Raw genomic sequence first — 27,577 nt, 5'->3', positions numbered from 1 at the left:
ATTGGCATACTGACTGCAGGAATGTCCACCAGAGCTGTTGCCAGATAATTGAATGTTCATTTCTCTACCATAAGCCGCCTCCAACGTAGTTTTAGAGAATTTGGCAGTACATCCAACCGGCCTCACAACGGCAGACCACGTGTAACCAAGCCAGCCCAGGACCTCCACATCCGGCTTCTTCACCTGCAGGATCATCTAAGACCAGCCACCCGGACAGCTGATGAAACTGTGGGTTTGCACAACCAAAGAATTTCTGCACAAACTGTCAGAAACCGTCTCAGGGAAGCTCATCTGCGTGCTCGTCGTCCTCACCAGGGTCTTGACCTGACTGCAGTTCGGCATCCTAACCAACTTCAGTGGGCAAATGCTCACCTTCGATGGCCACTGGCACGCTTGAGAAGTGTGCTCTCCATGGATGAATCCTGGTTTCATCCGTACCGGGCAGATGGCAGACGTGTATGGCGTCGTGTGGGCGAGCGTTTTGCTGATGTCAACATTGTGAACAGTGCCCCATGGTGGTGGTGGGGTTATGGTATGGGCAGGCCTCAGCATGATAATGCATGGCCCCATGTCGCAAGGATCTGCACACAATTTCTGGAAACTGAGAATGTCCCAGTTCTTCCATGGCCTGCATACTCACCAGACATGTCACCCATTGAGCATGTTTGGGATACTCTTGATCGACAGCGTGTTCCAGTTCCCGCCAATATCCAACAACTTCACACAGCCATTGAAGAGGACTGGGATAACATTCCACAGGCCACAATCAACTCTATGCGAAGGAGATGTGTCAAGCTGCATGAGGCAAAATGGCGGTCATACCAGATACTGACTGGTTTTCTGATCCACGCTGGGGAGCCAGGCCCAGCCAATCGGAATGAGTTTTTCCACACAAAAGGGCTTTATTACAGACAGAAATACTCCTCAATTTTTAAACGTTATCTATGACCAACAGATGCATATCTATATTCCCAGTCATTATGGCCTCCTGTAAGTCGCTCTGGATAAGAGCGTCTGCTAAATGACTAAAGTAAAGTAAAGTAATGAATTTATTTCAATTTGACTGATATCCTTGTATGAACTGTAACTCAGTAAAATCTTTGAAATTGTTGCATGTTGCGTCTATATTTTTGTTCAGTGTAAAGGAATTATTTATTTGGATAGAAATAGCTAAGCATCAGCGTGAGCTGAATAAGAATACAATTTGTAATATTTTATTGGAAGATTGGAATGTGACTCATTTGATTGTTAACAGTAGGAGTTATTTTTAAAGTTGTCTTTGGATGATATAATCCTACATAATATTTAATTGTAAGTAGTAAATATCTCATGTATCATGTTTAGCCCACTCTATTCACAGTACACCAGTGGATTATTATTCTCAGCCATTATAATCCCGTTATTCTTCATATAATGAACTATTATTGTCCATGTGAGACTCAGATATTAAAGTTAAGAGTAAGGGGTGGCAGGTAGCTTAGTGGTTAAGAGCGTTGTGCCAGTAACCGAAAGGTCGATGGTTCTAATCCCCGAGCCGACTAGGTGAAAAATATGTCGATGTGCCCTTGAGCAAGGCACTTAACCCTAATTGCTACTGTAAGTCGCTCTGGATAAGAGAGTCTGCTAAATGACAACAACAAAAAAGAAGGAAAAAAAAGAGTTTGGATAGCTTCTACACTGAGGAAATAAGGACAACATACTTGTGGGAACAAATTATTTTATTTCTTATGCAAACTGCAACGCATGAATCATATTTACCCAAAGGAGGAAAAAAGTCAAATGATACCCGTGGCAGTTAATTCACACAGTTCCTTATGTTAGCCATGTTGCAAGTCAAACACATCACTTTCAACCTGCAAGGGCGCTCTATAGGTTCTATAGTATAGAACCACTTCTAAGCAAACATAGCTCAGACAAAAACTGAACTCAAATGAATTAACAACTCAGTTATTGCTCAGATAAATAATATTAGCTCTACAAGAGAAGAAAAGGGGTTCACATTGTTGTTCAGATGCATGTATAAAAACTGGGTTCCAAAAATGTTGTCCAATTGACTTCTTCTGGTTGAAAAATCCCTGCGTTGTCTTGTTATACATGCAAGTAAAGTCAGTCAAGTGAAAATGTCTTGTTTCCTCCACTTTATTCTCCTTCGTAGACAGTTGGTACCTCACACAGTACAATCGCAATCATGTCGTTGTTGATTGGAAAGATAAAGTTGATTGGCTGTAAAGCCAGCCACTATAACAAAATAGTGATGAAAGAGTCTCAATAGCTCTGAAAAGCAGTCTGGGCTGGGAAGGAGGAGGAAGTAGCACTGTTGTCACCAAGAGTAGCCAGATCAGGAAAGTCAATGAGGAGGCAGTGGGGCCAGAGCATAGCTAAGAATGGGGAAGGGAAATCACTGGGTGGTTATACACCCAGAGCTGTGACTAAGCTAAAACTGATGATCCTTCAAAACTGTTTTTTCTTTCTCCTTTCGATCTTCACTCCCTGGTGTGGTCTGGCTGTGTGCAGCTGATACAGATGTAGTCCTCTTTCTCTGCCTGCTTTGCAGACACTCCCACACAGATCTGGTGGAACCACTGCTGGCAGCTGCCGTCACACTGGACCCAATTCACCTGAGAAAAAGAGAGGGAAATAGACACTGATCACCTTTTGTATAATGGTATAATGCAAAATGCATCATACCGGCTGTATTTCTGTATTTTGAAAGTTATATATCTTGATAACTTGATTTCTGACATGCAAAACATTTTGGGACTATGTCAACAATGGACTAATGAAACAAATACCAAAATATAGTTTTGGGTGGAATTTTCCTTTAATACAAATCATACTACATACTATTTTCAATATACTACGATAAGTCTATTAGTCTAATTGCTAAAACAATTTGATATGAGGGGAGGGAAAACACACTGAAATTACCCACAACATAATGCATTGGAGGGGGGGTTTAATGCTCACCTGTTTCCCCTCTGGCTCTCGGCACCACGGTGCAGCGCACAGGGTGAAGTCTTCATCAGAGTCCGACAGGGAGAGGTCAGAGTGAGTGGTGGTGGGTGAACAGGTCCCCTTGGCCCCCTGGCTCCTCTCCATCTTGGGCTTCTTCTTGCGGGGCTTCTTGGCTTTGTCCTTGCGCTCGGAACCCTCCTTCTCCATGTGCCGCTTGGTCCGCTTGCCATTCATAGCCTCCTTCTTGAGACAGGCTACTCCGTTCTGGTGAAAACAGTAAACACGCATTAAGGTCACACACATGAATGTGATGTTTTTGTTTGAATGTAATGGTTTTGTTTGAACGTCAATGTTTTGTATGTATGAATGTAATTTTGTTTGAATGTAATGTTTTAGTTTTGTAACTTTAACTTGTCTTTTAAAATCATTAGATGTTTGTTTTACCATCGTGGACCACTTTGGAAATAAGTGTTTTAATTAATGCTTTTAAGTGTCATCTTCTGGGATCCAGTGCAGATCTTGTTGTATTATTTTTCACCCAAATAAATTCATTCAAAATAATTAATGTCAACATGAAGAACAAACGTTCAGAAACTTCTCAAACACATCAATACAACAATTTTATGAGCTGTGCCTCACAGTAGTAGACTAGTATGTTACCTGGTTATGAGGGGGGCTCCCTCCTTGAGAGTTGTGCTTGTGTTGGTCCTGCTCTGTGCTGTGCTGGGGGGAGGGGCTGTCTGTGTGGTTATGGGAGGCCAGTCTGCTGAGGAGGGACATGTACAGCTGCTGGGTCTCAGGCAGAGTCACCTGCAGCAGGAAGCCCTCCACCATCAGCTCCTCCAGCTCAGGGCTCAGTCCTGAAACACACACCAATAACACGGCTCAACACATACCTTAAAGGAATAGTTTATTATTTTTTTCTGTGCAATACATTTTATGTGATAGACATTGATAGAAATTTGATAAAAATGTGAATTGTTATGAAAGGTTGGGATATTGGATGTTGTTGCTAGCCCGACACTGACCTTGCAGAGGAATGCACTGGTGATCCGTGTAAAATGATGCGCTGTATGTTTCCTGAGATGGAACCCAGGTGGGACTGGATGAGCCCCAGCGCTGATGTGATGTCATCACAGCCACCCCCTCCCCCAGCACCCCCTCTGCGGAGGCCTGCTGCACGCGGTGCTGCCAGCGGACCGTCCTCTCAATGAGGAAGCGTAGGGCATCGCCTTCAGGCAGCCGCACCCTGATGCGCTGCAGGGAGGCCAGCAGGGGAAGCACCCGGTCCAGAGGTGGCTTTTCCGAGCGCCGGCAATGGGGGCACAGCCAGGCCTGGTTGGGCCGGGGGTCCTGGTTGGAGCCTGAGACACAGCTGCGGTGAAAGGTGTCACTGCAGAGCTCGCACTGCAGCATGGCTCCCAACGGGGCCTTGTGGCACACGCACACCCTCAACGCCCCGCAGTCGCCCGCTGGGAGGAGCTTGGACTCATTGGAGGCCCTGAGAGCCAGCAGACTCTCCATCTCCTTCTGACGCACCTCGGCTAGAGTGGCCATCTACAGAAAGGGGAACCAGCACAGGTTGGCATGACAACACGCAATGCTCACTACATCAACATACATGTAACCAAACAGTAACCTACACAGTTACAGTATATGGAATTACAATACTGTATCAAACCATACATTGAATTATTTGCACTTTCATATCATGGGTGCTTATATCAATCAATGTAGAGGATTGCAATAGTTGGGGTCTTTAGAATATGTTGGAAGCTAATCAGTGAGTTCAATGGTGTGCTTTTTATTTTTATTTTTTTTAAACATGTACGTAGACAGATGGAGTAACAAGCAGCACGTACAGCAGAGGCGGAGTCCTTGCTCTCTAAAAGGGCCCTCTCCACGTCACTCAGGCAGTCCAGCAAAGTTTCATTTCTCTTGCTGCACTGGGCTGCATCCTTTGCCCTTTTAGACTTTGACTTCTGAGACCCCGTCCCACCCTCACACTGGGGGCACAGCACCTAAACACACAAAGGAGACAATGAGCCAAATCCCAAAAGACTCTCCTTAGGATAAAATGATAGGGGTCTGGTCAAAAGCGGTGCACTATAAAGGGAATAGGGTGCCATTTGGGACGTAGCCTAAGTGACTATTTAGTGAAACAACCCCTAAGGTGTCTGATTATATGTATTGGCATTAGATTGTTGTAGGTAGTTTACCTCCAGCAGGGAGTAAGGGGAATTCTTCATTAGAAAGGTTTTGGCGGCGCTCTCCTTCCAGGCCTGCACGTCAGAGACCAGGGCCTCCAGTCGAGCCAGAGGGTCCAGCCAGACAGGGATGGCCTTGGCCCGGGACACCAGGTCAGTCAGGGTATCCAGTACAGGGATACGGCCTCCCAGCTACACACAAACACACTCTTATAAGCATATAGACACTCTCACAAGCAGTCTGGCTCCCCCCCCCCCAAAAAAAAGTAGTGCACTACATAGGGAATAGGGTGCCTCATACCTGCAGGGTGTCTGCTTCCTGAAGCCAGTCTTTAGCCTGGTCCACCGTGTCCTTCAGCAGCAGACAGTTGGGCAGATAGGCAGGGATACTATCCACCTCCTGCAGAGTTGCCTCAAGAGTTTCCACACAGTGACAGGGCCTGGAGAAAATAGAAGCTAGGCTTAAAAACACAAATAGACACAGTACTGCTTATCTTTAGTGTCAAGTTCTGTCAACACCTTTCATAACTTCTCAAAACCAGGTGGTACAAATTAGTCACTCATTTCACAGTTCATATGGTTCTACAGTGGTCACTCTTCACATTAGCACTATGAGGAGCTAGATTTCAGCTTGTCTGAAGAGAGCGAACTAAACCAATAGAATAAACCAACTCTTTAAGCGATGTTGCTTATGGACAGTGGAATTAGATTTCTGTACATAATTTCTCTATTTCAAAAAGTTCAGAGTTGTCAAATAAGACCTTAGGGTCCAAGATGTCTCAATTCAGGCAACCGCCACAGTTTACCCTCATAGCAATGGGACCCAGCTCTGCGACTAGCGCCTCTGTGTAAACTGTTGCGTGAGCCAGCCGAGCAGAGCATTGTCCCAACCCACTGATCCAGTTAATCAATCAGTGAGCAGCTTTCAACTCCGAATGCAAACCTTGCACTTTTCACTCTCTGCTGGCTGAACTTCTAAGCAGCTTTTCGCAAGGTAGGTGTCAGGGCTTCATATTTACTATTAACTATGTCAGTGTGCTTTATTTTGTTTTACACATCTCATTCGATTTTTAAAATCTTGTTTTGTGCATCCTAATGAAAACATGTCTATGGCTTTACTATTAAAGTTTTTGTATTACTCAAGTTATGAAAGAAGTGGCCTTGAGACATGGCTGTAGACCCCCACTACAGCTAGGAGTCTACAGCCATGTCTCAGGGAAAGAAGGAAAGGTGAAACTACTGAATCAAGAGTTTTTCCTGTACATAATGTGATGTAGGATAGAACTGGTCAACTTGCATATTCAACTACAGTACTGTCTAAGGCGCTCTCCTCCTCCCTTGCCTCTCACCTGGCCTCCATGAGGCCGAGCGCCCGCTCCTCCCAGTGCTCAGACATGGTGAGCAGCTCCTGCAGGCGCGCCATGGCTTTCTCTACCAAGGCGTGCGGGGCCAGACCCACCCCCTGGTCTATCAGCCTCCGCATGGTGTCCAGACAGAGGCTGTGGGGCTGGCTGCTGGCCCCCTGAACCACCTCCAGCCAGCGCGCCTGCTCCAGCCTCTCCCTGAGCGGGACCAGCTGGGGCAGCTCCACATCCAGACCGAGGCTCACGTCCAGCAGGGTCTGCAGCTCCGCTGGGCTGGGGGCCCCGTCACAGAGGAGCCGCTCGCTGCGCTGCTGGAAGTCATCCACGCGGGTAAGCAGGTCCTGGGGGGAAATACAAGCAAGTAAAAGGGTCAATCAATGAACGCTGTTGTTGTTTTTGTTCAGTGTTATCCTTGTCCTGAAAGACCACTGTGGCTGTACGTAGGCTTTGTCCCCGCCTAGTGCATCTTCAACTAATCAAGACTGTGCTGAGCGGAGTCAGGTGTGATAGCGAAGTGAGGAAAGCAGGAATTGTCACTGTGATAGTAGTGGATATATTCTGGCCCTATAGTTGTACCATGAGTAAGGGGGCCTGGCGGATGCTGCAGGGCAGGTTGTGCAGCTGCCTGACAAACAACCTGAGCTCCTCCACCGTCAGCAGGTTCTGGCTCTGGGACTTCCCTCCACCTGAACGATACCTGACAACAACACACTAAAGATCAGAGACACGGCTAACCAACAGAGCACACAAGCTTAAACTATTTTCACTAGAGCACATTATTGCTTTGCGCATTAGTTATGACTATTTGTCTAACCATGTGTCTAGCAATACTAGAATTAGGAGTGGTAAAGGATTTTAACATTAGAAAGCATGATAATACAATAATAGAAATACCTGGTCTGCCTTTTCCCATTGAGCAGCTGCTGGGCCACCACGGCACACTTCTCAGCATCCAGGGAAACAGTGCAGAGCTGCCGCAGGAGGTCACTCTTAGGGAACTGCTTCACCTCCGCCTCCTCCACCAGGGAGCGCAGTACCTCCAAGCCTGAACACATAAATAAACAAACAGTGCTTCAGAACACTGCTTTAGACACAGTCATCAATTCATCCAAAGAATCAAGGTCCAATTATCAAGTAAACTGTATGATTAGCAAATGGTAGAAAATAATCTATTCTGGTATTTTGTGTGTATCATTAGACAAAGGCAACATATTTGGGTGACGAGAAGTACAAAACATTCCATAATACATTTGAGAACATCCTGTCTACTTGGGGTTATGCAAATAAGCAGCAATAACATAATTTTGCATTTTGTTATGTAATGACCCATTTAAATTCCACAGACGCCTGATTCCAAAGAGGTATCCTACTTAGGGTTAGTACTTACTGCTTTTCCTGTCTTGTTTGGCCTCCAGTATGTTACTGACATGGGAGACCCAGCCTGTGTAGGACTCGGCACGCAGAGTGACTGCTTCCATCATGGGGTAGAGCTCAGCCATGGTAAACCTGTAGCTGAAGACCAAGACACACAACCAGGTAAACACGTCTATAGTGTTTCTGAAGACTGGAATCTTGGCTGAGTAACTGTTGTCACAACTGTTGATTTTCTGGCCAGGTGACACTTGTTTGTTTTTCATCAGAAGGTTCTAGAAGGCTTTTAGAAGTTTTAATGCTGCTCACTCTGAATTTGACCCTGACTTTAAGTTGATAGATGTTCTTAAAGGGGCATTTTACTTGAAAACTGCAAAAAAAAAAAGTTTTAACTTATGAGCTTCTGTTGATTGCCCGTTTCTGTAAAACATGGGATATATGTAATGATGGGGATGAATGTTAACATTCTAATGTGTGCATCTAGCACCAACTTAGCTGTGGATAGACCTACTTGAGTGTGAGGTTGTTGGGGGGGCAGGAGCAGAGGTCTTGGGCATGGTGCAGACACACCAGCTGGCCGGGGTTACAGGGACAGGTGAGGGCAGACAGGTAGCAGGTGGTCCTGCACTTGGAACACTGGCGTTCCTCGTCTGGCAGCAGGTCGTACTCCACCTGCTGGGACTGCTGCACGCCCTGGGGACACACGGAAACACAAACAGATTAGTAGTATCACACACAGACAGATGATGAGTGTCATAAACACACACCCACAGATGAGTAGTGTCACAGAGATCACACAGACACCCACACCAGTAGTGTCCTATGGATGACTCAGGCACAGACACGAGGAAAGTTTACTCTGGCCATTTGCTTCTCTAATGATAATGTTGTCAAAAATCAATGAAAGTGTGCCAGTATGAGAGGCCTCTCACCATCTTGCGGACTTTGTCCCTCAGCTTGTCCTCCTCCTGGAGCATAACGGTCATGTCCCTCTGCACGGCCGAGGCCAGGGCCACGTCCATGGTGTCCGCCTTGGACGTCATCTTGCAGACCATCTCGTCATGGGAGAAGACACAGTACCTATTCAGCTGTCTGTAGTGGTCCACACACATGCGGCCCATGGGCATCTAAAATGACAGAGCAGGAGGCTTTAGGTTAGAACTATACTATAGATTTAACACTATTGAACTGAGCCGTACACAGTGCTGGTTACATCATTAATAACCAAACTTGATCCAAAGAGCTACAAGGTATACAGCCTTTTGTTCAAGCCCAGCATTAACACACCTGACTGAGCTAATGTATTGTTCATCCGGACCATGACAAGCCTGTACATCATGTAGCTCTCCAGGACCAGGTGTATTGACCACTGGTCATTAGAAACAGCTTCCAGTTATTCATTTATTAGCTTCTGTATGGTATTGACGAGGGACTTCCAAGGCATCTTACCCAGTCCATGGTGCAGAAGTTGACAGCCTCAGCGAAGTTGAAGCCCTGGTTAAATCCGCTGTGGTAGGCTCTAGGGAAGGTGATGACAAACTCACCAGCACACTGATTGGTGCGATAGATCTAGAGATGAGTGGGTATGCAGTCATGGTTAGACCATAACTATAAACACAGTGTGTGTGTGTGTGTGTGTGTGTGTGTGTTACTTACGGGGACACCATGGTTCATCAGTGTGTTGGGGTTCATGATGGTGACCAGCTGGTGCAGGAGGTCAGGTTGAGACTCAAACAGCTCGGGGGCCAGTTTCCTCATCACCCCCTCCAGCTTCTCCGCAGCGTACCCCGGAGCGCCGTACCACGTCTTGGGCTCTCCCCTGAGGACACAGATGCCAGTTTGTCAAAAACACTGATTGCTGTTATCACTCTGAAGATTGAGGTATATTGAGGTGTTTAATACCACGTCAACCAATAAACTCCAATACTATGCAAGCAATTGGGTTTGACAAGATTCCTCAAAATGAAAGAAGCAGAGGCCATTTGCTTAGACCTATACAGTGCATTATCCTGTGGAACAGGAGTCTTTCCTGGTCCAGTCACAAGGTCAGGTAAAACTCCAGTCCCATACTAATGGCCTATGGGGCCTTAGAGGCAGCCTGTATGTACCAGTGCAGGTAGTTGATGGAGTAGCTCCAGTGGTCCTCAATGTGCCAGCAGAAGGAGGAGAAGCACATGCCCACGTAGAGCCATGGTAACTTCATCCCACAGATGTCGGCCGTAACGTGAGTCAGCACCGAGGAGTCTATCACGGGCATGTTGTTCAGGTTCCAGCCGCTGCTCAGGTAATTCTATGGGTCAGAGACAAGTACAAGTTAAGGCTCGACTCAACTGCGGGTGATACTGGCTAGGGTTTAATCTCCAGTAGAACTCCAATATCACCTTAAATATAAGCCACAAGTGCTACCACAGTCTGAGAGCATAGATGTATGTGGGTTGTGAGCTATAGAACTATTTGAGAGTAGTACATTTTCATTTATTTATTTTTCATGACAGTTCTCTTGGTCTGAAATTGTGTACCGTTGCCATGATGTTGTGGTACAGTCAACTTCAGAATCATCCCAATACTTAGCATATGTTAACTTGTAAGAGGAGAGCCTTTGTGTACCTCATCCTCAGGGGAGACTTGGAATCGTCCGCCCCTGATGGGGAAGCCGCTCCCAAACTCCTTGGAGGCGATGTCTGCTCCATACTCCACAGTGACGTCCTCCTCGATGGTGCTAACCAGCCGCCAGAACTCCTTTTCCACCAGCTCTGTGGGAACCATCTGACAAACAGAGACAGAGAAAAACATTACCTCAACTACAGGCTGAGCTTGGTTGAGCTACGTCTAATACAGCTTATATCAGGTGGGGGTTCAGTAGGCACAAAGACACTGGGAAAATACTTTGAAACCGAGGTTCCATCTTAAACATGACACTGATGAGGACAGTACATCTGCTGCCAAACTTACATGAACCGGCATGTTGAAATAGTCTGACTTGAAGGAGTCGGCCATGTCCCCAAAAGTGCGTAGGGAGTAGTCCCTGCCAGCCTGCTCGAAGCCAAAGGCTACCTGGGGTTTGCCACACTCCTTTAGGGAAGACAAGGATGAGATAAGCACTAATGCAGCAAAATGTCAACATCAAGTTATACTTGCCGAAAACAATACCAACAGGAGTAGGATTCTACTGAGCAGCTCCGGTATATGAGATAACCACAAAACAACAGAGGTTTAGCATTCTTTTGTTTCGCTTTAAGAGTCTAGTGTTTTAGCCTTTTAATGAAAACAAGATTCAGTTCCCATTTCACGACTACTGCTGCTTCTGCGTTCAGCTTCCCCAGTGGACGGGGTGTGTCGAGTTGGTTTACAGAGTGACAGTGTAGTACGGTAATTAGGGCTGGGGGAGAGCGGGAGCATGTCTGTCACCTGAGCCAGGCACTTGGGACATCTCCAGTCTCCTTTGGGGACATCGTGGAGGGGCGGGATCAGACAGAAGGTGTGGTAGCTGTCGTCACAGCCATCACACAGCAGCAGGCGGTCCTCTTCACTCCCGCTGCCACACACCAGACACATGTACTGATCCACCTGAGGAGACAGAGACAAGACCATGAGGCTTCTTATCCACTATAGAGCAAAAACATCACCCAGGTTGGTGGAAGGGATGAGTTAACTAACCATTAAAATGTAAAGAGCTTAAGCAATTGTACTTTTGTGAGAGACCTGAATAAATGCTATCCATTATGGTTATTATCATCATCGTAGTAATAATGAAGTGACAATTAGCCTTGATTAGCTCAGCATATAAACGTACTTTACTCACTGCAGGGTCGTTTTTCTTAGCAAGCACACTTTCTTTGTCACTTGTTATTGGCTCCTCGTGCTCAGTGGGTTCCAGTTTCACTTCCACTGAAATACATTTATCACATGAATAATGGAGGCCAGGGCATACAGTATGTACTCATATCAACACAACCCTGTTCTTATATACACTGCCGTTCAAAAGTTTGGGGTCACTCTGAAATGTCCTTGTTTTCGAAAGAAAAGCAATTTTTTTTGTCCATTAAAATATCAAATTGATCAGAAATACAGTGTAGACATTGTTAATGTTGTAAATGGCTATTGTAGCTGGAAACGGCAGATTTTTTATGGAATATCTACATAGGCGTACAGAGACCCATTATCAGCAACCATCAGTCCTGTGTTCCAATGGCACGTTGTGTTTGCTAATCCAAGTTTATCATTTAAAAGGCTAATTGATCATTAGAAAACCCTTTTGCAATTATGTTAGCACAGCTGAAAACTGTAGTGCTGATTAAAGAAGCATAAAACTGGCCTTCTTGAGACTAGTTGAGTATCTGAAGCATCAGCAATTGTGGGTTCGATTACAGCCTCAAAATGGCCAGAAACAAATAACTTCCTTCTGAAACTAGTCAGTCTATTCTTGTTCTGAAAAATTAAGGCTATTCTATGCGAGAAATTGCCAAGAAACTGAAGATCTCGTACAACGCTGTGTACTACTCTCTTCACAGAACAGCGCAAACTGGCTCTAACCAGAATAGAAAGAGGAGTGGGAGGCCCCGGTGCACAACTGAGCAAGAGGACAAATACATTAGAGTGTCTAGTTTGAGAAACAGGCGCCTCACAGGTCCTCAACTGGCAGCTTAATTAAATAGTACTCGCAAAACACCAGTCTCAACGTCAACAGTGAAGAGGCGACTCCGGGATGCTGCACTGTATTTCTGATCAATTTGATGTTATTTTAATTGACAAAAAAATTGCTTTTCTTTCAAAAACAAGGACATTTCTAAGTGACCCCAAACTTTTGAACGGTACTGTAGATTTAAAATATTATAAAATGTTAATTTCCTTCACCATTTTACTTTTTTTAAATGTAATAATTATCAAAACTTAAATTAAACATGAGAAACATTTTCATTTGTTCATGAAAAATATTAAAATTATTTCACATTGCACTAGACTTTGCCAGAGGACAGAGGTCAGTGTTTACCAGGCTGTGGCTCTGGCTTGGCCACGTAGGAACCCATCCTCCTCCTCAGGTTGGGACGGTTCTCACAGTCATCTTCGGTCTCAAACTTCATACAGCCTCCCTGTCAGAGAGAGAGGGGTTCATGCCATGTGGACTACGACAGGAAATTCAGGAAGAGCAACATCCTTTTCTAGAGGTCACCATTGCATACACAAACAGGCTCTTTTGGTCAGTATCCAGAAATATACGCAAAGCTGCGAACCAAATTGTGCCTTTGGGCTTTTCACACAATGACTCGGATAGAGCTGTCTTCCATGTAACTATTGTGGGTTAGAATTGTGACTTATGGGGAACCAGAGCCACTGACTGAGGTAGAATGTTTACTTATGGCGACCTAGAGGTAGAATTGTGACTTATGGGGAACCGGGAAGAAGCTCACCTCAGCTCTCATGCGCTTGGCTCTGCGAGCAATGCTGCAGGTCTCCAGGGGCTGGACAGACTGGCGCTGGGGCAGGTCATGGGGGATGTAGTCCATGTCCTTGGTGTCATTAGTCAGAGTAGGCTTCTGTAGGGGAGACATGGGGGAGTGAGTGGGCATGTAGAGCTTTCTAACACAGAGTCCCCATAATATCATCAATGAGACATTTTCACAGATATCAAACATATGTTTGTTTGAAAATAATGAGAAGCAAATGACAATAATTCTGTTTGAATGACAACAGAAAGTGCTTTGCTAGCTCCTTGTCACTCCTACTACTATTATGCTGTGACAAATTCAATTTGCCAAGAACAAACTAGGCATCGTACTACACCGGCTCTGACGCTCGTCGGATGTGGCAGGGCTTGAAAACTATTACAGACTACAAAGGGAAGCACAGCCGCGAGCTTCCCAGTGACACAAGCCTACCAGACGAGCTAAACCACTTCTATGCTCGCTTCGAGGCAAGCAACACTGAAGCATGCATGAGAGCACCAGCTGTTCCGGATAACTATGTGATCATGCTCTCCGTAGCCGATGTGAGTAAGACTTTTAAGCAGGTCAACATTCACAAGGCCGCAGGGCCAGACGGATTACCAGGACGTGTACTCCGAGCATGTGCTGACCAACTGGCAAGTGTCTTCACTGACATTTTCAACATGTCCCTGACTGAGTCTGTAATCCCAACATGTTTCAAGCAGACCACCATAATCCCCATGCCCAAGGACACTAAGATAACCTGCCTAAATGACTACCGACCCGTAGCACTGACGTCTGTAGCCATGAAGTGCTTTGAAAGGCTGGTCATGGCTGTCAGGACAGCGGAGTCACTGACCACCTTCCGGAGACACTTGAAACCCTACCTCTTTAAGGAATACCTGGAATAGTATAAAGTAATCCTTCTACCCCCCCCCCCATAAAAAAAAAAAAAAGTGGTTGTCCCACTGGCTATCATAAGTTGAATGCACCAATTTGTAAGTCGCTCTGGATAAGAGTGTCTGCTAAATGATCTAAATGTAAAGGCTCACAACACCAATATCCCAGAAACGCTAGACCCACTCCAATTTGCATACCGCCCCAACAGATCCACAGATGATGCACTCTCTATTGCACTCCACACTGCCCTTTCCCACCTGGACAAGAGGAACACCTACGTGAGAATGCTATTCATTCACTACAGCTCAGCGTTCAACACCATAGTGCCCTCAAAGCTCATCACTAAGCTAAGGATCCTGGGACTAAACACCTCCCTCTGCAACTGGATCCTGGACTTCCTGACGGGCCGCCCCCAGGTGGTAAGGGTAGGTAACAACACATCTGCCATGCTGATCCTCAACACAGGGGCCCCTCAGGGGTGCGTGCTCAGTCCCCTCCTGTACTCCCTGTTCACCCATGACTGCATGGCCAGGCACAACTCCAACACCATCATTAAGTTTACCGACGACACAACAGTGGTAGGCCTGATCACCGACAACGATGAGACAGCCTATAGGGAGGAGGTCAGAGACCAGGCCGTGTGGTGTCAGGATTACAACCTCTCCCTCAACGTGACCAAGACAAAGGAGATGATTGTGGACTACAGGAAAAAAAAGAGGACTGAGCACGCCCCAATTCTCATCGACAGGGCTGTAGTGGAACAGGTTGAGAGCTTCAAGTTCTTTGGTGTCCACATCACCAACGAACTATCATGGTCCAAACACACCAAGACAGTCGTGAAGAGGGCACGACAACGCCTATTCTCCCTCAGGAGACTGAAAAGATTTGGCATGGGTCCTCAGATCCTCAAAAAGTTATACAGCTCCACCATCGAGAGCATCCTGACTGGTTGCATCACCGCCTGGTATGGCAACTGCTCGGCTTCTGAGCGCAAGGCACTACAGAGGGTAGTGCGTACGGCCCAGTACATCACTGGGGCCAAGCTTCCTGCTATCCAGGACCTCTATACCAGGCGGTGTCAGAGGAAGGCCCTCAAAATTGTCAAAGACTCCAGCCACCCTAGTCATAGACTGTTCTCTCTGCTACCGCACGGCAAGCGGTACCGGAGCGCCAAGTCTAGGTCCAAAAGGCTTCTCAACAGCTTCTACCCCCAAGCCATAAGACTCCTGAACAGCTAATCATGGCTACCCGGACTATTTGCACCCCCACCCCATCTTTTTACGCTGCTGCTACTCTGTTAATTATTTATGCATAGTCACTTTAACTCTACCCACATGTACATATTACCTCACCTACCTCAACTAGCCGGTGCCCCCGCACATTGACTCTGCACCGGTACCCCCCTGTATAAAGCCTCCCTACTGTTATTTTATTTTACTTTACTTCTGCTCTTTTTTCTCAACACTTTTTTGTTGTTGTTTTATTTTACTTTTTTATTAAGAAATAAATGCATTGTTGGTTTAGGGCTGTAAGTAAGCATTTCACAGTAATGTCTACACCTGTTGTATTCGGTGCATGTGGCAAATACAATTTGATTTGATTTGATAAACAGAGGCAGGGCCATGTGGTTGTTTAGGTGCCTAGTTGTCTTACAGTTCCCTTGGGGGTTTGATTTCCAATCTTTCATTGTTGCCTTTGAACAAAATAATTGTAATTGAGTTGTTGAATACCATGGCTTGATAAATTCAACCATCTAATTCAAACTTCAACATTACCCACCACTACACACATGGGCTTCAACTGTTGATACTTGTTTTTGTCTTGCCAGATCAGCACATGGTCTCTAATCTTTCTGTTGACACCACTCACATGACAAAGAGGAAGACAAGCAGCAACACTGAGGTGAGGTGGGGGTTGGGATCACTGACGCTCTGCTGTCTCTGGTGTATCAGGAGGACAGTGCGAGGGCAGCAGCCAGGCCAGAGACAGCTAGGCCTCTACACAGGGAGGGTGGGGCAAGAGGGAGGAGGGTGAAAGGGGAGGAGAGGGAGGGGATCAGGGGAGGTCAAGGCCATCAGGTTGAGAGAGAGGCATGCAGCACTGCAAAGAGAGGATGAGCTGCTGCTAACCACAAAACCCAACCAGGGCCCCAAGGTACAATCAGAGAAGCTGCAAGAGACAACTTAGGCCTTCAATAAAATAAACACGGAAAGAAAAGAGGAAACCGGTACTAAATTATACAAAAATAACCCAATGGGGAGGAGAGCTCACTAAGAAAATGGTTGGTTTGTTGCCAGTTTGTTGTCAGGATTCCAGTCATGCTTTTTAAAAGTCCCAGGCTTCATCTAGCATATAACTAAATGTGTGTGCAAAACCCAGGACCCTTCAACTCCTCGTTATACCAAGGGACAAAGCAGACCTACTGCAGTTAAGAAGACCTACTGAATACATAATTTGACATTATCCCTGGCCAAATATCAAACTTATAGAGTAGTGTGGAAAAGAGGCCACGTGAGTGCCAGTTCACTTCTGACGTGCCTTCTCTGCAGTAGTAGGGCAGTTAATAATGAGCTTGGCTGGTATTAGCTTAATTTAGGGTGATGCTCTACATACCGAGACAGCAGGGAGTGACAAGTCACTTTTACACATTTTACGCAGGAAAAAAGAACTGCCAATTATTTGTACAGTTGACCCATTTATAAAGTTGACCCTGCTTCCATCTTCGAGCAGGTATTTATTGGAAAATAAATGTTATATCAACAGCTAAAACTTTTTTCTTTTTTTGACATTTCGCTATGGACAATGTCTACACCTTTGACGCAGCACAACCTCTTAGTCCTCAACTCGAGATAAGAGCACATTAGTAAACAGCCCAGAGCAGAGCACCATCTGCTGAGAGAGCGACCATCTGACTCACCAGAAGGTTGGCTCCAGTCTGGAACAGGTTGTAGGGGTAGAGGATCCTCTCATAGTGAGAGCGCAGATGAGAGCCTATGGCCTTGCCTGGAGCAAAGCCCATCTTTAGGGCTATCTTAGACCAGCGTCTCTCTCTGCAAACCGCGTCAAAACCCCGGTCATCGTTCACCAACTGGGAAAGGAAGGAGGATACCAATCAATTAGATTTACTGTGTGTGTGTGTGTATGTGTATAAAAATGTGTAAACATAGCACAATAAGAAGCATATAGAGCTCCCATGCTTATATGAGTGTATAACACAAATGCCCCCTGGATCATATCCAAGAATAGCTGGCCAGTTTCCTGCATCCAGGGTGTGCCAGAAGTTGTAGCTACATACCTTGTTGAGTTGGTACAGGTCCAGATTCTTTCTTTCCACATGAGGGATTTTCAGGGTGCACCCTTGTAGCTCCCAGAACTTTGCGATTTGATCCAGGAAGTTGAGCTTGACTCTGGTTTGAGCCTACAACATAAAATCACAAAACATTGGTACATTTCACACATCGGCAACATAAAAGAAAAAACAAATAATACTTATCAAATGGTGCATTACATGCCATTGTTTCTATAATAATTAATCCCCTGCAGCGCTACTTTTAAATGCAAATGATAGGACTTTAAGGTTGGGCGATATAACGTATACAGGGGTATTTTTTAAATACCCACGGTATGATTTTAAATACCATTGAAACAAATGTTAGTTTAATAGATTTCGATATTTGTACTTTTTAAATAAATACCTGCAGTCAACTTGTGCACTAGGTTAATCGATAAAGAAGATTGTGCTCTTCATTTCACATGTTATTTTTCATTATTAAATTGACTGGTAGTTCCCCCAAAACAGCTGATTGAGCGAGCTTTGTGAAGTGAGTCACTCCTGCAGTGCAACTTAAGTGAGGTGATCAAGTTACACATTTCAAGTTATGAAATTCACTACCAATGTTTGCGAGCGAGATGTACAGTGGGGGGAAAAAAGTATTTAGTCAGCCACCAATTGTGCAAGTTCTCCCACTTAAAAAGATGAGAGGCCTGTAATTTTCATCATAGGTACACGTCAACTATGACAGACAAAATTAGAAAAAAAAATCCTGAAGATCACATTGTAGGATTTTTTATGAATGTATTTGCAAATTATGGTGGAAAATAAGTATTTGGTCAATAACAAAAGTTTCTCAATACTTTGTTATATACCCTTTGTTGGCAATGACACAGGTCAAACGTTTTCTGTAAGTCTTCACAAGGTTTTCACACACTGTTGCTGGTATTTTGGCCCATTCCTCCATGCAGATCTCCTCTAGAGCAGTGATGTTTTGGGGCTGTCGCTGGGCAACACGGACTTTCAACTCCCTCCAAAGATTTTCTATGGGGTTGAGATCTGGAGACTGGCTAGGCCACTCCAGGACCTTGAAATGCTTCTTACGAAGCCACTCCTTCGTTGCCCGGGCGGTGTGTTTGGGATCATTGTCATGCTGAAAGACCCAGCCACGTTTCATCTTCAATGCCCTTGCTGACGGAAGGAGGTTTTCACTCAAAATCTCACGATACATGGCCCCATTCATTCTTTCCTTTACACGGATCAGTCGTCCTGGTCCCTTTGCAGAAAAACAGCCCCAAAGCATGATGTTTCCACCCCCATGCTTCACAGTAGGTATGGTGTTCTTTGGATGCAACTCAGCATTCTTTGTCCTCCAAACACGACGAGTTGAGTTTTTACCAAAAAGTTCTATTTTGGTTTCATCTGACATTCTCCCAATCCTCTTCTGGATCATCCAAATGCACTCTAGCACACTTCAGACGGGCCTGGACATGTACTGGCTTAAGCAGGGGGACACGTCTGGCACTGCAGGATTTGAGTCCCTGGCGGCGTAGTGTGTTACTGATGGTAGGCTTTGTTACTTTGGTCCCAGCTCTCTGCAGGTCATTCACTAGGTCCCCCCGTGTGGTTCTGGGATTTTTGCTCACCGTTCTTGTGATCATTTTGACCCCACGGGGTGCGATCTTGCGTGGAGCCCCAGATCGAGGGAGATTATCAGTGGTCTTGTATGTCTTCCATTTCCTAATAATTGCTCCCACAGTTGATTTGTTCAAACCAAGCTGCTTACCTATTGCAGATTCAGTCTTCCCAGCCTGGTGCAGGTCTACAATTTTGTTTCTGGTGTCCTTTGACAGCTCTTTGGTCTTGGCCATAGTGGAGTTTGGAGTGTGACTGTTTGAGGTTGTGGACAGGTGTCTTTTATACTGATAACAAGTTCAAACAGTTGCCATTAATACAGGTAAAGAGTGGAGGACAGAGGAGCCTCTTAAAGAAGAAGTTACAGGTCTGTGAGAGCCAGAAATCTTGCTTGTTTGTAGGTGACCAAATACTTATTTTCCACCATAATTTGCAAATAAATTCATTAAAAATCCTACAATGTGATTTCCTGGATATTTTTTTTATCTATTTGTCTGTCATAGTTGACGTGTACCTATGATGAAAATTACAGACCTCTCTCATCTTTTTAAGTGGGAGAACTTGCACAATTGGTGGCTGACTAAATACTTTTTTCCCCCACTGTATATATACACATCTGTATCCATCTCTATCTAATAAGTGCCAAATAAACTCTTTCCAGCTGTGTATTTAGTTTGAATCTTGGTAGCAGCAGAGACAACCCCCTCCTGGATTAAGATCCCTGCTGTCTAATTTTTGTTTTGTGTATGCTCAAACTTTGAAAGGCTGGTCATGGCTCACATCAACAGCATTATCCCAGAAACGCTAGACCCACTCCAATTTGCATACCGCCCCAACAGATCCACAGATGATGCAATCTCTATCGCACTCCACACTGCCCTTTCCCACCTGGACAAGAGGAACACCTACGTGAGAATGCTATTCATTGACTACAGCTCAGCATTCAACACCATAGTGCCCTCTAAGCTCATCACTAAGCTAAGGATCCTGGGACTAAACACCTCCCTCTGCAACTGGATCCTGGACTTCCTGACGGGCCGCCCCCAGGTGGTAAGGGTAGGTAACAACACATCTGCCACACTGATCCTCAACACGGGGGCCCCCTCAGGGGTGCGTGCTCAGTCCCCTCCTGTACTCTCTGTTCACCCATGACTGCATGGCCAGGCACGACTCCAACACCATCATTAAGTTTGCCGACGACACAACAGTGGTAGGCCTGATCACCGACAACGATGAGACAGCCTATAGGGAGGAGGTCAGAGATCTGGCCGTGTGGTGCCAGGACAACAACCTCTCCCTCAACGTGACCAAGACAAAGGAGATGATTGTGGACTACAGGAAAAAAAAAGGACTGAGCACGCCCCCATTCTCATCAGCACGGGCTGTAGTGGAACAGGTTGAGAGCTTCAAGTTCCTTGGTGTCCACATCACCAACGAACTATCATGGTCCAAACACACCAAGACAGTCGTGAAGAGGGCACGACAAAGCCTATTCCCCCTCAGGAGACTAAAAAGATTTGGCATGGGTCCTCAGATCCTCAAAAAATTATACAGCTGCACCATCGAGAGCATCCTGACTGGTTGCATCACCGCCTGGTATGGCAACTGCTTGGCCTCCGACCGCAAGGCACTACAGAGGGTAGTGCGTACGGCCCAGTACATCACTGGGGCAAAGCTTCCTGCCATCCAGGACCTCTATACCAGGCGGTGTCAGAGGAAGGCCCTCAAAATTGTCAAAGACTCCAGCCACCCTAGTCATAGACTGTTCTCTCTGCTACCGCACGGCAAGCGGTACCGGAGTGCCAAGTCTAGGTCCAAAAGACTTCTCAACAGCTTCTACCCCAAGCCATAAGACTCCTGAACAACTAATCATGGCTACCCAGACTATTTGCACTGCCCCCCCCACCCCATCCTTTTTACGCTGCTGCTACTCTGTTAAGTATTTATGCATAGTCACTTTAACTCTACCCACATGTACATATTACCTCAACTACCTCAACTAGCCGGTGCCCCCGCACATTGACTCTGCAACGGTACCCCCCTGTATATATAGCCTCCCTACTGTCACTTTATTTTACTTCTGCTCTTTTTTTTCTCAACACTTTTTTTGTTGTTGTTTTATTCTTACTTTTTTTGTTTAAAATAAATGCACTGTTGGTTAAGGGCTGTAAGTAAGCATTTCACTGTAATGTCTGCACCTGTTGTATTCGGCGCATGTGACCAATAAAATTTGATTTGATTTGAAACTGAGTAGCCTTTTGAGATACTTAACTTTATGAGCTGGGTTGTCTGTCCTTGCAATTTATGTTTGCATGCTCTCGTTAGAATTTACTATGGGAATTCCTTAGTACATGTTAGCATTTTTTGTTTGTTTTTTACAACAACAAAAAATCGTGCCCTTATGTGCACCACTGGTAATACCGTATACCCCGGTATACGACAGGCATGGTATGAAGTTACGGAAATCTGGATACCGCCCAACCTTACAGGACATTGACATTTAAAGTAGCTCATTGTATCAAAAAAAGGGGTTAAAGGTCTAGGAACCAGTGACCTTTGACCTGATGTCATCAACTTTTTCTACAAGGCACACTTCAGAGGCCAGAGAGCACTCTGGCTTCAATAGACACCCTGTTGCTGGGTGTTATTAGCCTGTTGAAGCCACTGTTTTACTGACAATGTCACTCAATGCATCAATGTAGCCTTCAGATTCGCGTTAGATTAGGCCTAAAGAATTAGCAGACTAATGTGTTTATTTGTCAGTTTTCTTTTATTTCTTTAGCACTTATAAAATAGTAGGATAATAATGTGGATTGAGAAGATGTATTCCCCAAAATAACTTTGTGGAACATCTCATTGTAAAAAAGTAATCTACATATTAAAAATAAAAACGTGGCTACATACATATCCAGTCGCTCATAATAAGGTAACTAGATATACTATTATTAAAAATAGGTACTGTATGGATAAACCAGTTAAGTAGTAAAATGAACATACCTCCAATTCATTAAGTCTCTGGATCCGGGGCGTGAAGTGCAGTCTGTCCACATCACACGCAAACGGTGGCTGCCATTCCTGCAGGAGTAAATACCATCTTGTCAAACTGACTGAGGTGTCACTCATTTTTCCTAGCTCATCCTCCATTTTGAAGAATCATTATCAGTTGAGCCACAGTCTATGCTGTATTTGAATACATTTAAATACGTCATCTATACTGCACCATTTAGGAACATTGTGACATGGCAGGCCATGTTCCATACAGAAAGTAATGTAGGCTGTTCATCTTTAGTCTAAATCCATATTTGATCTCTTCTGTTACACTCCTAATAAACACGACTAAATTCCAATCAAACCTGAGTAAAATACACATGAAAATGATTTTAATATTATCACATAAAACAATGTGACCTGAGTGGATATGAAACCTCTTATAAACGGGTGCATGTCAATAGTTACCTACTCAGGTGAGATGCTGATTAACCGAATGCAAATGTTATCATTTACAAATAGTCCAATACATTTGCATAACCATAGTTACTTTCATTGTGCATCTCAGTCTTATTTCAGCACTGGACCAGCAGTTGCAATGCAGTATTTGATGCACATAAAAGAGGACTCAAGCATTTTCTTTGATATAGGCCCTCTGAGGAGAGTTGGTATTTCCAGTTCTCTTGTTTTCTATTAAACATTGGGTTCAGAGAGAGAGAGAGAGAAAGAGAGAGAGACTGTTTGACTGGAATCAACAGGAAAGTGTGGTGCAGATAGAACATTAAGGTCACTACAGCCTTCTTATCTTTGGAGACTACACTGTCTCTGTAACCTTGCATGGCATCTCAGAGTGCCAGCATGCCTGTTCGAATGTGCATGATAACTCAGGAATACAGAAAAGGCTTAAATAGGCTTTAAATAGGCTACACAAGTGCTAGCCTCTATCACACAGCAATTCTGCAAATTCATCCCAAGTGACAAATAGGACAAAACCCTTTTTGATCAAAAGTGGAAGAGTCCATCCTAAAAGCCACTACCTAAACAAGAAGACCTAACTGTCACCTCAGACTGAGAAGTGAACCAGCTGGGGACGTGGACGAGTCCAAGTGCAGTCATCAAAAAATGCTGGGAAAAAATATGGCTCCCCTGGAGCCGGGGAGGAGGGGTGTTGATAAGACCACCATAAATTTAGCCGCCATAGATTACCCTTTGACTCTGCACCCTTTGTCTGCAGTGCACAGCCCAGATGGGGGCATGGCTTATGAAACAACAGCTCTGGCTGTATTTCCAGCAGCCCCTTTGTGGAGTAGTGGAGCTACGACAACGGACAGGCCCATTGCATAAGCACTCCCATTCTGCACAAACAACTTCCATCCTCTGAACAGCTAGCCAAATTCAGCCATCATTAGACTACCTACAGTAGGCACAGCTGAGCGATCTGGAGTGCATATTTTGATGTTTATCCAGTGTTGTAAAAACAACATTCAGATTACACAACTGCTGTGCAAGATAGTAAATCGAGAGAGAGGGGTAAAATTGTGGTTATTGAGAAAGCGGTTCACTTTCTTTGTGCCCAGTGCAGGGCAGCTAGACCAGATAAGAAACAAAGCCAGTCACAACTCTACAGATAGGTAGGAAAAACTGTTTGAATGAAGGAGGAGAACAAAATTGATCACATAATACAAAACAAATGGTGGAAGGAATAAACACCCTACTGCCAAATAAATAATTATGCATAAATAAATAAACAGGTTGCCTTTGTAGTTTCTCAAACAATTCACATTTGGGTTATTTTAGGTGTACATTATTGTTTCATAGTATTTGAGTAATTGTAAATTAGCATATTTCATTATTACACCAGTGGAATAAAGGACAGTCCCTATTCCTGTTGTGTAATTAAATTCTCAACTCAATTAGGTCTAATCAATTAGTCTATAATGCAGTTACTATGGTGTGCAACAACATTAGGCTAATAGGCCTACCAAGTGCAATTACAGTTTTACTGCATAGGTATAAGAATAACTCATGTAAAGTGTTACCCAAATTACTATGTTTAATCAACTACTATCAACTCTTGTAGAGATCTTTTTTTTTGCAAACCAAAATGACAGTAATACATGCATGCCCCAGTAAAAGTTAAAGCTGCAATAGATGGGTTGGCTGACAACATCACGAAAACGATGTGCACGCTTCATGGGGCAGAAGTCAGTCTTGTTGTGATTCTGGATGGCCAGATTGCTAGCAAGAATGACAAGAACCTGCCATGTCGGGAATCATAAGTGTCTAATTTCAGCTTGTTGTTGATACCATGTCTTGTTTTGAGGCGTTTTGACTGATTTCATGTCAATGCTAATATGGCTAAAATTTGCTAGCTAGCTAAACAACAACTATCGATGTATGCGAGACAACAAGTGGTCATTGTGCAAATGTGTCTGTTTTCAATATACATTGTTGACAACATGTAAGCTATATTTAGTCTCCAATCTAAACCAACCTCTTCTGTTCGGCCCCATGGTTGTGCATGCGTCGTTTTTGTTGCTAAACAACCAACCCCTCTATATTTAACTTTTTGGGCGACCCGACCAAATTCACATAGAATTGTGAGTTATAGATCTGTCATTCTCATTGAAAGCAAGTCGAAGAAGCGGTAGATATGTTCTATGTGCGCTATTTCTATGCTTCCCGGTCTTAAGTTTTGTTTTTGCGTCTTTTACTTTCGGTTTTGTACACCAGCTTCAAAACAGCTGAAAGTACAATATTTTTGGTTATGGAAAATATATTTCACAGCGGTTTAGATGGTACAATGATTCTTTACACTATGCTTGTTTTGTCAGAAACTGAAATTAGGCAAACTATTAGATCAAATAATTTCTGCCTAACAATTAGGTACCTTACTGTGATTGTTTTCAATTAAAATGGTCAAAAAGAAACAAAAATAACTAATGCCCTTTAAGTGTAAGAGCTGTTTGAGAAGACCACCTGACATTTTAGCCTGTTTTGGTGGGATGGAGTTTTGGCCTGCCTAATCCCCGAGCCAACTAGGTGAAAAATCTGTCGATGTGCCCTTGAGCAAGGCACTTAACCCTAATTGCTCCTGTAAATCGCTCTGGATAAGAGCGTCTGCTAAATAATGTAAATGTAATCACTAGGCGGTAAATGAGTTGATAGAACAATAAGAAAGAGTTTCAAACCTCTCTGCCAATAACAGCTAAGACAGTCCTAGCAATATTCTTGATTGAGAAATTGCTCTTTACTAAGAATTGTTTCTTTTTGAACATTTTAATTGAAAACAATCACAGTAATTTACTTAATTGTTACCCAGAAATTATTTGATATTGAGACAAAAATGGTTGCATTGGACTTTTAAACTAATTTACCACCAGGCAGGCCAAAACTTCATCCCACCAAAATAGGCTGACATTTCAGGCTGCATTTAAAAAACAGCTCTTACACTTAAAAGGGCATTATCATCATTTTCACAATATTATTCAGTGATAACCAATGTTCAGAGGCCAGCCCTTCAAGAAAACCAGTTGGTTACCATTGGAAAGCGGTACATATTTTTCACAGATGAATTATAACAAATGATCCCTACCAAAATCGTATTATTCTTTAATATGTTAATAAACTCCAAAGGAAAAGCCACACAATCCAGTCCACACCCACTACCACAAAGGCAACATGGAGGACATTAACAAGCTAGAAGAGTCTTCTCAGCAGGCCTACAACATACAGGCCTCTAAATCAGCCCCACTCTCAGTTAATATCAAATAATCTAGGTTGTGTAGGCAAGAGGCAAAACAACATTTCAGTCAGCACAATAAGCTGTCCCTAATACCCTTGAGGAGATTTAAGGGCGCTCACTGCTCACCATTACCTAACGTGGTCAAATAAGCAACGGGATGAAAACAAGAAATGTCGCAAGTAGTGCAGACCAATACAGAACCAGGAAACTTCCTCCCCCATGTTCAAGAAACAAGTAAGCTCATGTATGAAAATTGCAGCACGGTAGTCGACAATGCAGTTTCCTCACCAACTAATCGGTTTTCCTTTACAACGAATCACACTCCATAAAGAGTTCGTCATTGTGCACGTAGCTGTCACACGGAAATCCAGCATCAAAACATTGTGATGTCAATACAAGTGAATATAAAAAACAATATGGTATGTTAAATTATACATATCTTTCAATTTCACATTCGAAAATTGAATTGATAACAAGCTGGAAGGCATTAAAGTGATTTGGTGAAATGTCTTATTTCCGTGTCATTTTACAATTAACAACTCGCAGGAAGAGAAAAGGTAACCAACCTTCTCACCCATCAATTTGACCAATAGCCTCTAAAGATGCATTGTACTTGGGTGTAACGTTCTCTGGAATATAAGCGATACTTTATTGTAACTTTGTCGCGAGTCTGTCTGCACAGAGATCACTGGGCGCGTGCGTGTCCTTGCACACCTACACAGAGGCACACAAATAACCTACGCTCGCATAGAAGCTGGCAATTCAACTCAAGCCGCAATCCGCCATGTTGAAAATATGTCTAAAAAGATAACTAAACGACCACAAATGTCATCAAAAACTGTTAGAAAATGTTTTCAGCAGGAGTTTGAAATCATACCCTAATTAAAGACACTCACCTTCGGCGGTCGGACCTTGCAGATACCCGTTTTCTCTGCAATAGGCCGTATTTTGTTGATATACGCAAATGGGTCGGCAAATTCCTCCCAAGTGGGCTCAAAAACAGGACACTCCGGTGGAGCAATGAACTCGTTGGGCCGAGATTGGGTCATCGTTGCATCTTCGTTCTAAATAGTGGAGAGTTGCGATTCAAAGTATTTTAATTAAAGTTCAATGAAAGCTGTCCCCTTTGAAGAACTGTTCCCTTTAACTCGGTCAATTAAGAACATCACCACTCACTCATTGAAGTCGCACTAGCATTATCTGGTCGGGGGACAGCACCTAGGCTACTTCCGCTTCAGAAAGTAGAAACCACCATACACACGGATGACAATGGCATACTAGCTACAAAATATAAAACAAATAACTACACATGGAAGGTAAATTCATGGCATGTCATTTTCTCGGGGTTTATATAAAAAAAGACCTCATTATCAATGCACTAGCAACGAGAAACTAAATTGATTGCTGTAAATAAGAGACAAAAGGTCAGTAAACAAAAAATCCACGTAATCAAAATATGGTGTACACAACCTACCGTTTAATTTACAATTGGTAGTATAAAAAAAATATTGAAGTGAAAATAATTGTCCTTTAGGGCTATATATTTTAAAATAAAACGAATTAATAAGCAAAATGTATAAGGCTACATTTGAGTTAAGCATCCTAGTGGAAGTGAAACAGATGAGCGCATTCATACTAAAGCCTCGTGGTGACCGGGACTTGTTTTTTTAAATGGACTCGATAGGCTCGATGATTGGGTGTCGTTCCTTGGATTCTGG

At 44.1% G+C, this 27,577-nt stretch overlaps 1 protein-coding gene across 3 annotated transcripts; it reads right to left on the bottom strand.

Annotated features, from left to right (window-relative positions):
- Nucleotides 1–1,700: 1,700 nt before the first annotated feature.
- On the bottom strand, nucleotides 1,701–27,472 carry LOC121577810 (lysine-specific demethylase 5B-B-like). 3 transcript variants are annotated; one of them, XM_041891714.2, is made up of 27 exons: nucleotides 27,334–27,472; nucleotides 26,756–26,923; nucleotides 22,124–22,201; nucleotides 17,516–17,638; nucleotides 17,138–17,308; nucleotides 13,306–13,431; nucleotides 12,888–12,987; nucleotides 11,691–11,785; nucleotides 11,306–11,464; nucleotides 10,850–10,969; nucleotides 10,505–10,663; nucleotides 10,006–10,187; nucleotides 9,554–9,716; nucleotides 9,347–9,466; nucleotides 8,830–9,024; nucleotides 8,409–8,590; nucleotides 7,914–8,038; nucleotides 7,421–7,571; nucleotides 7,103–7,223; nucleotides 6,512–6,867; nucleotides 5,464–5,602; nucleotides 5,175–5,354; nucleotides 4,818–4,976; nucleotides 3,984–4,512; nucleotides 3,616–3,815; nucleotides 2,968–3,219; nucleotides 1,701–2,618 (listed from the first exon to the last, which is right to left on the bottom strand). In XM_041891714.2, the coding sequence occupies exons 2-27, from the start codon at nucleotides 26,906–26,908 to the stop codon at nucleotides 2,484–2,486; spliced, it is 4,473 nt and encodes a 1,490-aa protein (XP_041747648.1). In that variant the 5' UTR covers nucleotides 26,909–26,923; nucleotides 27,334–27,472; the 3' UTR covers nucleotides 1,701–2,483. The 3 variants fall into 3 exon arrangements, with proteins under 3 accessions (XP_041747648.1, XP_041747649.1, XP_041747650.1); XM_041891715.2 differs by lacking the exon at nucleotides 27,334–27,472 and adding an exon at nucleotides 27,036–27,051; XM_041891716.2 differs by lacking the exon at nucleotides 27,334–27,472 and having other exon boundaries at nucleotides 11,700–11,785; nucleotides 26,756–27,079.
- Between the last annotated feature and the right edge of the window lie 105 nt (nucleotides 27,473–27,577).

Source organism: Coregonus clupeaformis, unplaced genomic scaffold (assembly GCF_020615455.1).
Source record: "Coregonus clupeaformis isolate EN_2021a unplaced genomic scaffold, ASM2061545v1 scaf0005, whole genome shotgun sequence".
Taxonomy (NCBI): domain Eukaryota; kingdom Metazoa; phylum Chordata; class Actinopteri; order Salmoniformes; family Salmonidae; genus Coregonus; species Coregonus clupeaformis.
This window is presented reverse-complemented; position numbering and strand designations above follow the sequence as displayed.

Bases quoted from the DNA above. Each gene is read 5' to 3' on its own strand.
- LOC121577810 (XM_041891714.2), bottom strand. From the start codon at position 26,908: ATGACCCAATCTCGGCCCAACGAGTTCATTGCTCCACCGGAGTGTCCT. The intron at 10,188-10,504 runs GTACACAAAGGC...TCTGACCCATAG, and splicing joins AAGTCTCCCCTGAGGATGAG to AATTACCTGAGCAGCGGCTG. The intron at 9,025-9,346 runs GTAAGATGCCTT...CTGTCATTTTAG, and splicing joins ACTTCTGCACCATGGACTGG to ATGCCCATGGGCCGCATGTG.